Raw genomic sequence first — 12,172 nt, 5'->3', positions numbered from 1 at the left:
AGTTAGTCAGCAAACCAGAGACTTTAGTCATCATATCCCAGTGCAAATGTACAAAAAAAATCTGGTGTTTTTCATAATATAGTGTTACATAATATAGGAGAAAATGTTTATTAATAACATATTTTGAAATAAGTTAGGGACAAGATGTTTTAAGGGGTGAGGAACCATTAATTGTCTAGAAGTGAGAAAGCTGTAGACCAGATGTGTTTGACTGGTAAAAGACAGGATCACGCATGCACTGGCCTAGAAGTATTTTGCAAACAAACCTTGCTTCTGGCATTTTGGAATGACCATTCTTTCACAGTGCCAGGAAACACAGAAGTATGAACTTTTTTCTCTTTCTTTCTTTCTTTCTTTCTTTCTTTCTTTCTTTCTTTCTTTCTTTCTTTCTTTCTTTCTTTCTTTCTTTCTTTCTTTCTTTCTTTCATCCGTAAGACATGTTCTCTGGATTTGAAAGCAGAGTATATCGTTTGCAATTGGTATGAGAAATATTTGCAAGCCTGTTCAGTAGCTTCTTTCATTATTTGCCCTTTTATTCACACTGTAGGAAGGAACATCTAAGTTTGCTAATTTGGACAGCAACGTGAAAGAGAACCAGAAGAGAACTCAGAGGAGGCTTCAACTACAGAAAGATATGGTGAGTCTTTCCCTTCAATTTTCTCCATGAGACGATCAGAATTTTAAGAAATTAAGATCCAGATCAGAAGTTGCCCTTCTTTGAAGAATATGAATTGAATTGAAACTTTATTTTGAATTGAAACTTTATTTTTACTCCGCCCTTTTTCCAAACTGGATCTCAGGGCGGCTTACAAATAGAACTACATGTAGTTAAAAACATAGAAAAACATACAATTAAAATACAATTAAACTATGCACAACCTTAAAACCGTGAAAGGCACTTAAAAATCTAAAAACAATTTAAAATAATACAGATAATAATATAAAACAATAAAACAAGCCTTGTAAAGCCCAATCCTAAACACCTTCTATCCCAAAAGCCTGTCGGAATAAAAAAGTCTTTACTTGCCGACGGAAGGATGGCAAGGAGGGGGCCATTCGTGCCTCCCTAGGAAGGGAGTTCCAGAACCTTGGAGCAGCCACTGAGTAGGCCCTATCTCGCGTCCCCACCAATCACACTTGCGAGGGTGTTGGGACTGAGAGAAGGGCCTCTCCTGAAGATCTCAGGGCCCGGGCAGGCTCATATAGGGAGATACGGTCTGACAACTAGCCTGGACCTGGGCCATATAGGGCTTTATAGGTCAAAACCAGCACTTTGAACTTGTGACCGGAAACAAACTGGCAGCCAATGGAGCTGTTGTAACAAGGGAGTTGTATGGTCCCTGTAACCAGCCCCTGTTAATACTCTGGCTGCAGCTCTTTGTACCAGTTTAAGTTTCCAAACAGTCTTCAAAGGCAGCCCCATGTAGAGCACGTTACAGTAGTCTAAAAAGGATGTAACTAAGGCATGCATCACCATAGTCAAATCAGGCATTTCCAGGAACGGGCGCAGCTGGCGCACTAGACTTAACTGGGCAAAGGCACTCCTGGCCACAGCCGAGACCTGGGCCTCCAAGTTCAGTGCTGAGTCCAGGAGCACACCCAAACTGCGAACCTGTGTCTTCAGGGGGAGTGTAACCCCATCCAGCACAGGCTGAATCCCTATTCCCTGATCTGCCTTTCGACTGACCAGGAGCACTTCTGTCTTGTCTGGATTTAGTTTCAATTTGTTCGCCCTCATCCAGTCCATCACTGATGCCAGGCACTGGTTCAGGACCAGGACAGCTTCCTTGCTTTAGGTGGAAAGGAGAAATAGAGTTGGGTGTCATCCGCATACTGATGGCACCGAACCCCAAACCCCTGGACAACCTCTCCCAGCGGTTTCATGTAGATGTTAAATAACATGGGGGACAAAACTGAACCCTGAGGGACCCCATAGGTCAACGGCCAAGGAGTCAAACAGGAGTCCCCCAGCACCACCTTCTGAGTTCGTCCCTCCAGAAATGAATGGAGCCATCATAACACGGTGCCCCCAAGTCCCATCCCAGCAAGGTGGTCCAAAAGGATACCATGGTCGATGGTATCGAAAGCCGCTGAGAGGTCCAATAGAACTAACAGGGACACACTCCCCCTGTCCAGCTCTCTGCGAAGGTCATCCACCAAGGCGACCAAAGCTGTCTCTGTCCCGTAACCAGGCCTGAAACCAGACTGAAATGGATCCAGATAATCCGTTTCATCCAAGAATCTCTGGAGCTGGGCGGCCACCACACGCTCTATTACCTTGCCCAAAAATTGAATGTTGGAGACTGGCCGATAATTTCCCATTATAGAGTGATCCAAGGACGGCTTTTTCAACAAAGGCCGTACAACTGCCTTTTTTAGGCACGATGGAATTCTGCCTTGTTGTAAAGAGGCATTAACCACTCCCCTCACCCACTTGACCAGTTCCCCTCTGGCACTTTTGATGAGCCAGGAAGGGCAAGGATCCAGCAGACATGTGGTGGCTCTCACCTCTCCAAGGATCTTGTCCACATCCTCGGGCTGTACAAATTGAAAGGAATCCATTATTATTGGACAAGCAGGAGCCAAAGTTACATCGCGAGACTGTATCAATTTTAGTGTCCAAGTCGGAGCGAATCTGAGCAACTTTTATCTGCAAAGTGCCGTGCAAATTCTTGACAGTGGGCTGTTGAGTGGTCTATATTATCCTCCCAGTGGCCAGAGTTTAAAATAGAGCTATTGCAGAAGCAGTCTTAGGAATTACCTAGTCCTGGTGCAAATATAATTGTAACGTAATATAATCGATCAAAAGTGTATGCTTTTAAACTCACCATAGTTCCCTGTGACACCTGAACTTAGGAAATGTGGTTTGCTTAAGCTGCAATTTCAGAACAAGCCAGGATATGAAACTCTAACTTTGGGAAACAAGTTAGAATCAGGATTTTTTAATGTTTTTAAAGAAATTGATACGTATTGGAAGTTAAAACATATACTCTAGAACCAAGATTGTTCTATGTTACAGTCGATTTTGAATCTGACTGGGTGTGGGTGCTGATCACAGGAAGTCTAGGCTTGAATGGCACCAGCCAGAACTTGGAGATCCTGCCTTACCTTTTAAATCTTCAGGCTGTTGGGCTTTTGCTATACCGCAGAGGTTTTTAATCTGTGTTCTGTGCAACCTTGGGTTCCTATGAAGCTTATCAGGGGAACCTCATGAAAAGATTTGGAATGGTGGGCAAACTTCCTTGGAAAACAGCTTTCTAACTACTACACTCAGGTTACACAAGGCAGTAGTGACATCCAGTAGGTTTGAACAGTGCCTTGCAATATGCCTTGCAATTCTCTGCAATACAGAAGTGGTAAACAAGCTAGTGTGGAAAAGGCTCACTCAGGGTAGAATAGTTGAAAATTAGGTCATGCCAAGTTCTCAGAAGGAACATTTTGGCTATATTTGTGGATGGGATGGGTGGAAATGGTGAAGGTGGGGGTGGAGGGGTAAACATTAGGGGGAATATTTGCAGGGGGATTAGCTACTACTTACAGTTGTGAGGTGGTGAGGGAAATTTCCTTCCCCAGCCTTTTTTTTTTACTTTAAAAAATCCAAACAACTGCTCCAAGCTGCCATTTTGAAAGTAGAGCAGGGAGGAAGTAGGAAAGGCATTCCTTCCCACATTCTTTCCATTCAGTTTTCAAAACGGCACCAGACAATAAAATGAGAAAAAATAAAAAATATATATACTAGCTACTGAAACAGAACAGAATATTAAAAGTTAGATATATGCCTTGCTAAATGAAAAGTCCTCTTTAACCAAAGAGTAAGTTTCCCCACTAAACATCCTAGGGGAGGCCATTTCACAAGATAGGTGCCACCACTGAAAGAGCTATGTGATGTTCCACACTTTTATGTAAAATGTTGCATGTGTTTGTATTATGGTATTTATGCTAAGTGGGTTTTATTAGAATGGTTAAGGTAAGTGGTGAGTGTTGAGACGGGGGAATGAGTGAGATAGAATGTTGGTGCAGGCTGGTTTTATGATTGATTGAGTGAATGGGGGTTGAGAGTTTGATATTTGAGTGGGTGGCAGTTGAACAGGAGACAGGGAATAGTTTGTGAAGAGATAGAGGTTTTGGCTTGAAAGGAAGAGGGTGGGAAGAGTGGATGTAGTGTGGGTAGTTAAGCAGGACACAATTATTGGTGTTAATAGAGCAATTTAATGAATGTACCTCATGTAGAAGTAAAGAACGTTTATTTGTAACCATATGCTTAAGAATCTGAGCACAAAGTATGCTTATTCATGTTCACATGTATTATTTAATAAATCACTCTGGTTCAAAATTTATTTGGCTAGCTACTATAAAACATATAAAGATTGATATCAAAGTAAACAATGACTGTGAAACAGTATCAGACGATGGCAGCGAAATTACCTCAGAGTACAGTAGCAGGTTGAGATAGCAAACCCATAGCAGTGAACATAAGAAAGGATACTAAGAGGTACAGGGGGGTGAGGCTTGCCTGTAAAGCTGGTGGATATAGCAAGGGCTGAGGGAATAAAGCAGAATTGCTATATAAAAGTATAATTGGGTAGAAATAAATAACATGCCCCCTCATCTGCTACTACAGACAAGGAGGCGGCGATAGAAGGTCAAACAGAAGTGAAAGCACAACAAGCTCCGCTCCATGCCTTGCCAGATCTCCATGTATCAATGGTACAGCACAGCTTCACCAGCCAGACTCAGAGCCTGGCTACATGTTACATTTCTCATGTGAAAGCCAGCCCCATGTAAGCCAGGATCGATTGTTGAGAATTCTGAAGCTATCTAAGAGATAGCAGAGAAACATGGAAGAGATCTTAGGGCAAGGGTGAAAAACCAGTGGCCGTCCAGATGTTACTGGACTATAATTCCCATTATCCCTGATTGTTGGACATGCTGGCTGGAGCTGATGGGAGTTGGGAGTCCAGCAAAATCTGGAGGCCCACAGATTCCCCACTACTATCTTGGGTTGACATAGGGGAAAGCTTGTAACGTGTAGCCAAGTTCTAAGAGGGCAAGAAGGTTCATATGAGAAGGTACTCCATAAAGTATGCTGGGCCCAGCAATGAAGGGCTTGAATTGGGCCCAGAAGCCAATCGGCAGCCATTCAAGCTGAGCTAAGATGAATAACACATTTCCACCTTCATCCTGTGCAGGGTGTAATGCAAGGCACTGTTCCTTACCTTGGTACTTTTCTGACTGACCTGACGATGCTTGACACAGCTCTTCAGGACTATGTGGAGGTAGGTTTGTGCTCAAGACTGCTGTTTTTGATGTTTTGATTGTATTTTGTTTTGATTTTTTAAAAATCATTTTATTTTTGAACCACTGAAAACTGTTGAAGGACAGTATAGAAATCACTTAAATAAGTAAGTTAGTACATTCAGTTCCAGAGACTAGGAACTAGCCTCAGAAAGGATATGAGAGTTCTGGGTTATATGTAAGTTACTCAGGTGGAATAGTATTTTGCAGTAGTATATATAAAGCTGGGTGGATGAAGGTACATGAAGGTATCTAAATAAAAGTTCTGGACACCCATAGAGCCAGTTTACATTTATGATGGCCTCACATGAGCACCTCAGGCTGTGGAAGATCTGGAGTGCTCATAGCTGGAGTCCATTCATGTGGAGGTGCTGTTTGTGAGAACCAACACCTCTACACAGAGGCTATACCAGTGGTGTAGTGGAGGAGGAATGAGGGGGAATGCAATTCTGGGACTTTTTTCAGAGCAGGAACAATGACATCATCCGCTGGAACACCAGGGTAATTGAATGGGGTGTTAAGAAGGCTTTCAGTTTGTGGTAGATTAGCATAGAACAGAAATAGCCAACATGATGCCCTGCAGATGTTGTGGACTACAACTCCAGTCAGTTGTAGCCAGCATGGCCAATAGCCAGAGATGATGGGATTTGTAGTCCAAAACATCTGGAGGGCACCATATTGGCCATCCTGGCATATTTAAGTTAAAAAGCACTATCGTAGAAATCCAGTCTTGAAATATTTGTTCTTGTGGAAAGTAAGGAAAGGATGTAATCCCTTTAAAAATTGTTTGAAGATAACTATCTCACTGTTAAAAACTGTATAATCAGTGCTTTTTTGTGACTGTACTCACTGGTACATAGTACTGTTGCCTCTTTTTTTGCTGCCCATGGCAACCATGTTATGTTGATATGTGCCAATCCACAGCACTTTTATCAAGGTATGATATCAAGGCACCTCATTTTTTACAAAAAGACAAAAGCATGGTGTATAATTGTTAAACTGTGATTATACAGACAAATGGATTTTGAAACTAATCCTTGTACACCATGTTTCTTGCAGGGAGGGCTAATAAATTTTGAAAAGAGAAGGAGGGTAAGCTTGCTTTTTCTTCCCAGTATTCTCTGGCATTTTAATGATCCACAACTCATCCTCTAGGGATTTAATTTCTTGGCTTCAGAGGAAGGCAGGACACAAATGCTTATAAACCCTTCATACTGGAATTGCAAGGCAGTCCTCAGACGACATCACCTTTAGCTAGGGAAGATGCAACTCCTCCTAACCCAAACTTGAATGCTTTGAGGGCAGTTGTGTGTATTCCCACCCCTTTCCCAAACTGCTTTGATTTGCTGCATGAAGAAAAGCCTCCATCTATAGGTGCGTCCTAAAAATTAGGTTGTACAATGTAAGAAAGCTCTTACGGAAGTCCTCTAGGGCATGCCTTATACTTAAAAAAAAATGTTGCAAGGAAGAAGTTCTAATGCTTGAAATAGACCTTAGATGATTGTATTTTACTTAGTCTTGCCTGCCAGGGGGATTGCTTTTATTTGTTTGTTTAAAAGGTTTAATATATGCAGGGGTTGATGTATGTTGGGTGGCTTCGGTAGCCAACTAAAATGTTGTCATTGTCACTGGCATATAGCCCTGCCCCAAGGGGTGGGGTCTTATCCCTGCTGTCTCCCTGCATCTATGAAATGCCACAGAAGGTCAAGGAGGAACAGAAGCATGTTTGCTGTTACCCTTCAGCTCAAAGCTAGTGAGGGCAGTGAAAACTTGCAAAAAGGGTGCAAATTCCAAGCTCATGGACAAGCGTCTGTACCTCCACCATCCCCCTCCTGTTTGGAGCCAGCCAGAGAGGTTTGTTTTGGCTCTCTGGTTGCACCCATGCTTGGAGCTCAGGATCATCACTCCTGCTCTGTAGCTCCAGCGTTGGAGGCAGCCCTGGGGTTGTCCCTCTCACCAGAGCTTGGGCGACCTCTTGTCATGATAAACCCCACATATGTGTGCACCACACTTCAGCGGAGCCCCCAGAGCCAGGAGTGCCCCTCAGGTCCATTAATTCAGTTGAAACAACACGGTTTTGACACCTTTCAAAACCAGAGTGCAGGCCATTGTAAGTGAATCTGCATAATGCAGTCTATCTAATGTAGTTGTCTTCCATTCTGGCATGTGAGCAACTCTGTCTTTGGCTTTGTTCCCTTATTAAGATTCTAATTCTCTTATTTAATTTCTTAGGAGTTTGAAGTAATTGCTCAGATTAAGCTCTTGCAATCTTCCTGTAATAGTTATTGCATGACTTCAGACAGAAAATTCATCCAGTGGTTCAGGAAACAACGACATTTAACAGAGGAGGAAAGGTGAGGTGACGCTTTTCTATATAATTAATATAGTGGGATTCCTCCCACCCCACCCCCAAGAAATGCATTCTCTCTCTCTCTCTCTCTCTCTCTCTCTCTCTCTCTCTCCCTCTCTCTCTCTCTCCCTCTCTCCCTCTCTCTCTCTCTCCCTCTCTCTCTCTCTCCCTCTCTCTCTCTCTCTCTCCCTCTCTCTCTCTCTCTCCCTCTCTCTCTCTCTCTCCCTCTCCCTCTCCCTCTCCCTCTCTCTCTCCCTCTCCCTCCCCCCCTCTCCCTCTCCCTCTCCCCCCTCTCCCTCTCCCCCCTCTCCCTCTCCCTCTCCCCCCCTCTCCCTCTCCCTCTCCCCCCCTCTCCCTCTCCCTCCCTCTCCCTCTCTCTCAGATGTTCCCATCCATTAACCAAGATAATAGAGTTTAGAAACCACTGGTGAAAGTACATGACAGTGTAACAACTTTGAAATGTGCATATATGATGCTTGTCCGATCAGTGATCAGCTTAGCCAAGGATGGTCACCCAGCATCCATGACAAGACACAACCATGTTTTGGGTTTAGCTATTGTAGAGACTTCCTTTTACTCTTATTATTTTCTGTGTTTCTTTTAGATTAACACACATGTACATTTTTCCTTTCCCCCCTGGTTGTGTCATTTTTTAAATTTCGAGTGTGAGCCTGCAAACAGAGACTTATTTTCTTTTCTCTTTCTGCAATACAATACCTAGTAAGTTTTAGATGTTTTTACAAATGCATTAAATAATGGGTATTATATGCACGTGCATGTGCATTTACCAAAACTGATGCTTCTCTCTTCCTGATACACGCTTATACCAGAGTATGAGGCCTGGTTCACACGTTACCTTGAGCAAGTATAGTTGCTCCCACTCTGCTCTGGTAAAATTAATATTTTCTGCCCATGGGGTTAGGATGGATTACATGGTTACGTGGTTACATACCAAAATGGCAAGCCCCCATCCTGGCCAACTGTTAACCTGGGCCCCCAAGAAGACTAAGCCAAAGATATATCCTAATTTTAAAGAGGAAGGGTTTTCTTTATGATTCTGCCATATATCATAACTCTTAAAAGTAATTACTGATTGCATCTGTGCAGCAAAAACTAAAACTCAGTGTTTATTCAATTTGTCTCAAGTAATTTAATTTTGACCAATGCTACACAGGAAGTTATGCAGCTGCTATCGTTCACAGTTGGCACCCAAATTTTTGCTTCGATTCAGGCATTTTATTTCATGGTTGCAAGATTTTCTGTAGTCCTAACCACAAGGTGACCTCTATTTTGCAGCTATGCCCTCTCTTGCGAGGTTGAAGCAGCTGTCGACCCCACTACCACCTCACCAAAACCTCGAAAGAGCATGGTGAAGCGGCTAAGCCTGTGAGTACGCCATGAAAGGGGTTGGTTTGGCTTTGGGGTAGAGATGTTCCAAATGGCACTATGAATAACCACACTCCACCAAAACCATTTGCTTTCTCCATCACAGCTGAATTTCTCTTATAAAAGTGACTTTACAAATACCCTTCCATTTTCACAGGAAGAAATGTGATTTTTAATTCCCCCATTATTGTTGCAAATCAGTATCAAAGGGGAGAGCGTGGATGAGAATTAGAAACAATGGCATGGTTTGTGCATTTCAGTAAGCCAAATTATGACTTACAGGAACAGCACAAATGTGTTGACCCCGAAAGAGGAGCTCACACCCTCTTTACCCCCCCCTCCCGTCCCTTTTAGATTAGTGTGATGTGGCAGCTAAGCCAAGATTTGGCTTCCAGGATCATGGTTAAGCTCTCTCAACCATAATCTGTAGCCAAGAACAAAACTTGTGCATTTGCACTAAGTCATGGTTTAGCTTGTAGAAGAACGTAAGTTATTCATATTTTGTTCATTCCATTTAAAATATATGCTTTGATCTATGCCTCTCTAAGGCTCAGAACTTGATGTATGTTTAATTTTCGAAACTAAGGCTGCCATGCAACCAAATTTAGGCACTTTTAAACCCCACTGCTTTAAGCATGGTCTTAACTCTCCCTTCAAAACAAAGGGGCTTAAAAGTAGGACTGCAACATTAAGTCATTAAATCAATTAAAGAATCAAAAAAGACCCGCAATTAATTAGGAATCTCCTTCACCTGTGCTGTGCCTTGAAGATAGAGATATCAATGATGTCAACCAGTCTTCAAGTCTTTGCTTCAAGCAGCTATCCAAACAAGCACCAATTTTGTTTACAGGAATTCAGGACAGACAAGATTCAGGACAGACAAAAGGAAGTACTTCTCTACTCAGTGCATAGTTAAACTATGGAATTTGCTCCCACAAGACGCAGTAATGGCCACCAGCTTGGATGGCTTTAAAAGATTAGACAAATTCATGGAGGACAGGGCTATCAGTGGCTACTAGCTGTGATGGCTGTGCTCTGCCACCCTAGTCAGAGGCAGCATGCTTCTGAAAACCAGTTGCCGGAAGCCTCAGGAGGGGAGAGTGTTCTTGCACTCGGGTCCTGCTTGCGGGCTTCCCCCAGGCACCTGGTTGGCCACTGTGAGAACAGGATGCTGGACTAGATGGGCCACTGGCCTGATCCAGTAGGCTCTTCTTATGTTCTTATGTTCTGAGAAGAGCATTAAGCATAGCATTTATAGTAACAGAGATATGTTACTTTCCATTATAAATATTGGTTTCATGCATATGCAGATTTAGTTTACTGCTGCAATTGATTAATAATCCCAAATGCAACTAAGGTATTTTTGATCAAGCAACAGCCCTTCTTAAAAGTGTTTAAATGTGAATGGTTTGTGCTCTAAATGGATTGATCTGAGAGGCAATGTCCTAATGCAACAAATTTGCTTCAAAAAGAGATTTTGTGTTTAAAGCATTTTGGGAATCCCAGTGTATTGAGGTCCAATTGTGTAAACACCCACAGAAGTCTTTTGCCATTTTCTCAATGAATATATGGCATGCCTTGTGTCTTGCTAAGCCTACCATGGCCCTTTGGAGACTCAATAAAATACTTCTGTTCTCCTATGCATGGAAGATGATCTCAGATGCGTAACTAGCTCCACCTAGCAGTTGAAGGCAGAAAGAGCGCTGTTCGATTTGCAGAGACTTCCCGCTCTCCCTGGCAACTTGCCACAGTTCTCTTTCTGCCTTCACCAAAGATGGTTGATTCTGCTCTCTGCTTACCTTTGGTTCAGTCTTGTTTTTGGTTCTCTGTTTATTGTGTTCTTTACTCTCTCATTGTTTTTTCCCTACGTTTGGTCAGTGTAATTTCTTTGTGGTTTTTTAAAAAAACTTTCCCAGTACTAACAGCCCTTCAGAAGCCTCCCTTCAAACCACTCAGTACAGTGCCTCTCCATCTGCTTTCCTTTAAAGTGGTATTCCTTGTAGCTATTATATCTGCACAAAGAGTGTCTGAGTTGAATGCCTTGTCTTTTGACAAGAGTTGCTGTGTTTTTGATAAGCATAGGGTCATTCTCCACACTAGTCTTTTCTTCTGTCCTAAGCCTGTCTCTAATTTTCACTGTCAGCAGGAACTCGTCTTACCTTATTTCTGTCCTTTCCCTGTTCATCCCATAGAGAAGGCATGGCACTCCCTGGATGTTTGGAGGACTCTAAAGGTTTATATATCTAGAACTCACCCTTCCGCCTAATGGATACCCTCTTTGTTTCTTTCCACCCTGCTTCATTGGGGAAGAAAGTTTCCACTTCCACTCTATCCAGGTGGATTAAAGCATGCATTGTCTTAGCATATACTTCTCTGAAATTAACACCACTTTCTAAAATAGTGGCGACATCTGCAGCCTTTTCCCTCAATGCTTCTCTTTATGAAATCTGCAGAGCAGCAACTTGGGCTTGCCCTAACACTTTTATCAAGCATTACAAAATAGATGCTGATGCATCAGCCAAGACTGCCTTTTGGAGTTGAGCTCTACAGCATGTTCTCCCAGGAAAGTAGTATTCTACAGCCCATCTTCTTTCATTCCCGCCATACATGGGTCAGCTTTGGTATGTCCCACCTGAGATCATCCTCCATGCACAGGAGAAGAGACATTTGGTCTTACCATGAAACGGTCTTCTCTGTGCATGTAAAGATAATGTCAGAGCCACTCTCTATGGGATGCTGGGATGCCAAGCTCTATTTTTCTTTTATTAGGAGAGGGTGTGTGAGTGCTGTTCTGTGTCTTTTTCTTTGTGTTTTCCAGTTTGTAATTTTACTCATCTATTTGGTTTGTCATCAAAGAACTGTGGAATGTAGCCAGGGAGAGCAGGTAGTCTCTGTAAATCAAACAGCACTCTTTGTGCCTTCAACCACTGGGTGGAGCTAGTTACCCACCTGAGGTCATCTTTACATGCACAGATAAGACCGTTTCATGATAAGACCAAATGTCTATTTTCTACTTGCTGGGAACAGGGGGGTTGTCAAGAGCTTCAGGCACAAACTGCATTTGGCCTGGCAGGCCAGAAATTATTTTTTTATTACAATTTTAGCAAATAACAAATAATAAAATGAAAATGCATAGTGTAT

The 12,172-nt window shown here is 42.7% G+C and overlaps 1 protein-coding gene across 2 annotated transcripts in view; it reads left to right on the top strand.

Moving 5' to 3' along the window:
* The window catches only part of RGL1 (ral guanine nucleotide dissociation stimulator like 1), a 194,825-nt gene that overhangs the window by 168,912 nt on the left and 13,741 nt on the right, over positions 1-12,172 (top strand). For both annotated transcript variants that reach the window (XM_061634056.1, XM_061634057.1), the window contains exons 15-19: positions 548-637; positions 5,190-5,276; positions 6,355-6,387; positions 7,528-7,649; positions 8,942-9,031. In XM_061634056.1, coding sequence (XP_061490040.1) covers positions 548-637; positions 5,190-5,276; positions 6,355-6,387; positions 7,528-7,649; positions 8,942-9,031 — 422 coding nt within the window. The remainder of the gene's footprint in view (positions 1-547; positions 638-5,189; positions 5,277-6,354; positions 6,388-7,527; positions 7,650-8,941; positions 9,032-12,172) is intronic.

The sequence above is a fragment of the Rhineura floridana genome, chromosome 6 (genome assembly GCF_030035675.1).
Source record: "Rhineura floridana isolate rRhiFlo1 chromosome 6, rRhiFlo1.hap2, whole genome shotgun sequence".
NCBI classification, from domain to species: Eukaryota; Metazoa; Chordata; class Lepidosauria; order Squamata; family Rhineuridae; genus Rhineura; species Rhineura floridana.
The sequence above is the reverse complement of the archived record's forward strand: the minus strand, read 5'-3'. Positions and strand labels throughout refer to the sequence as shown.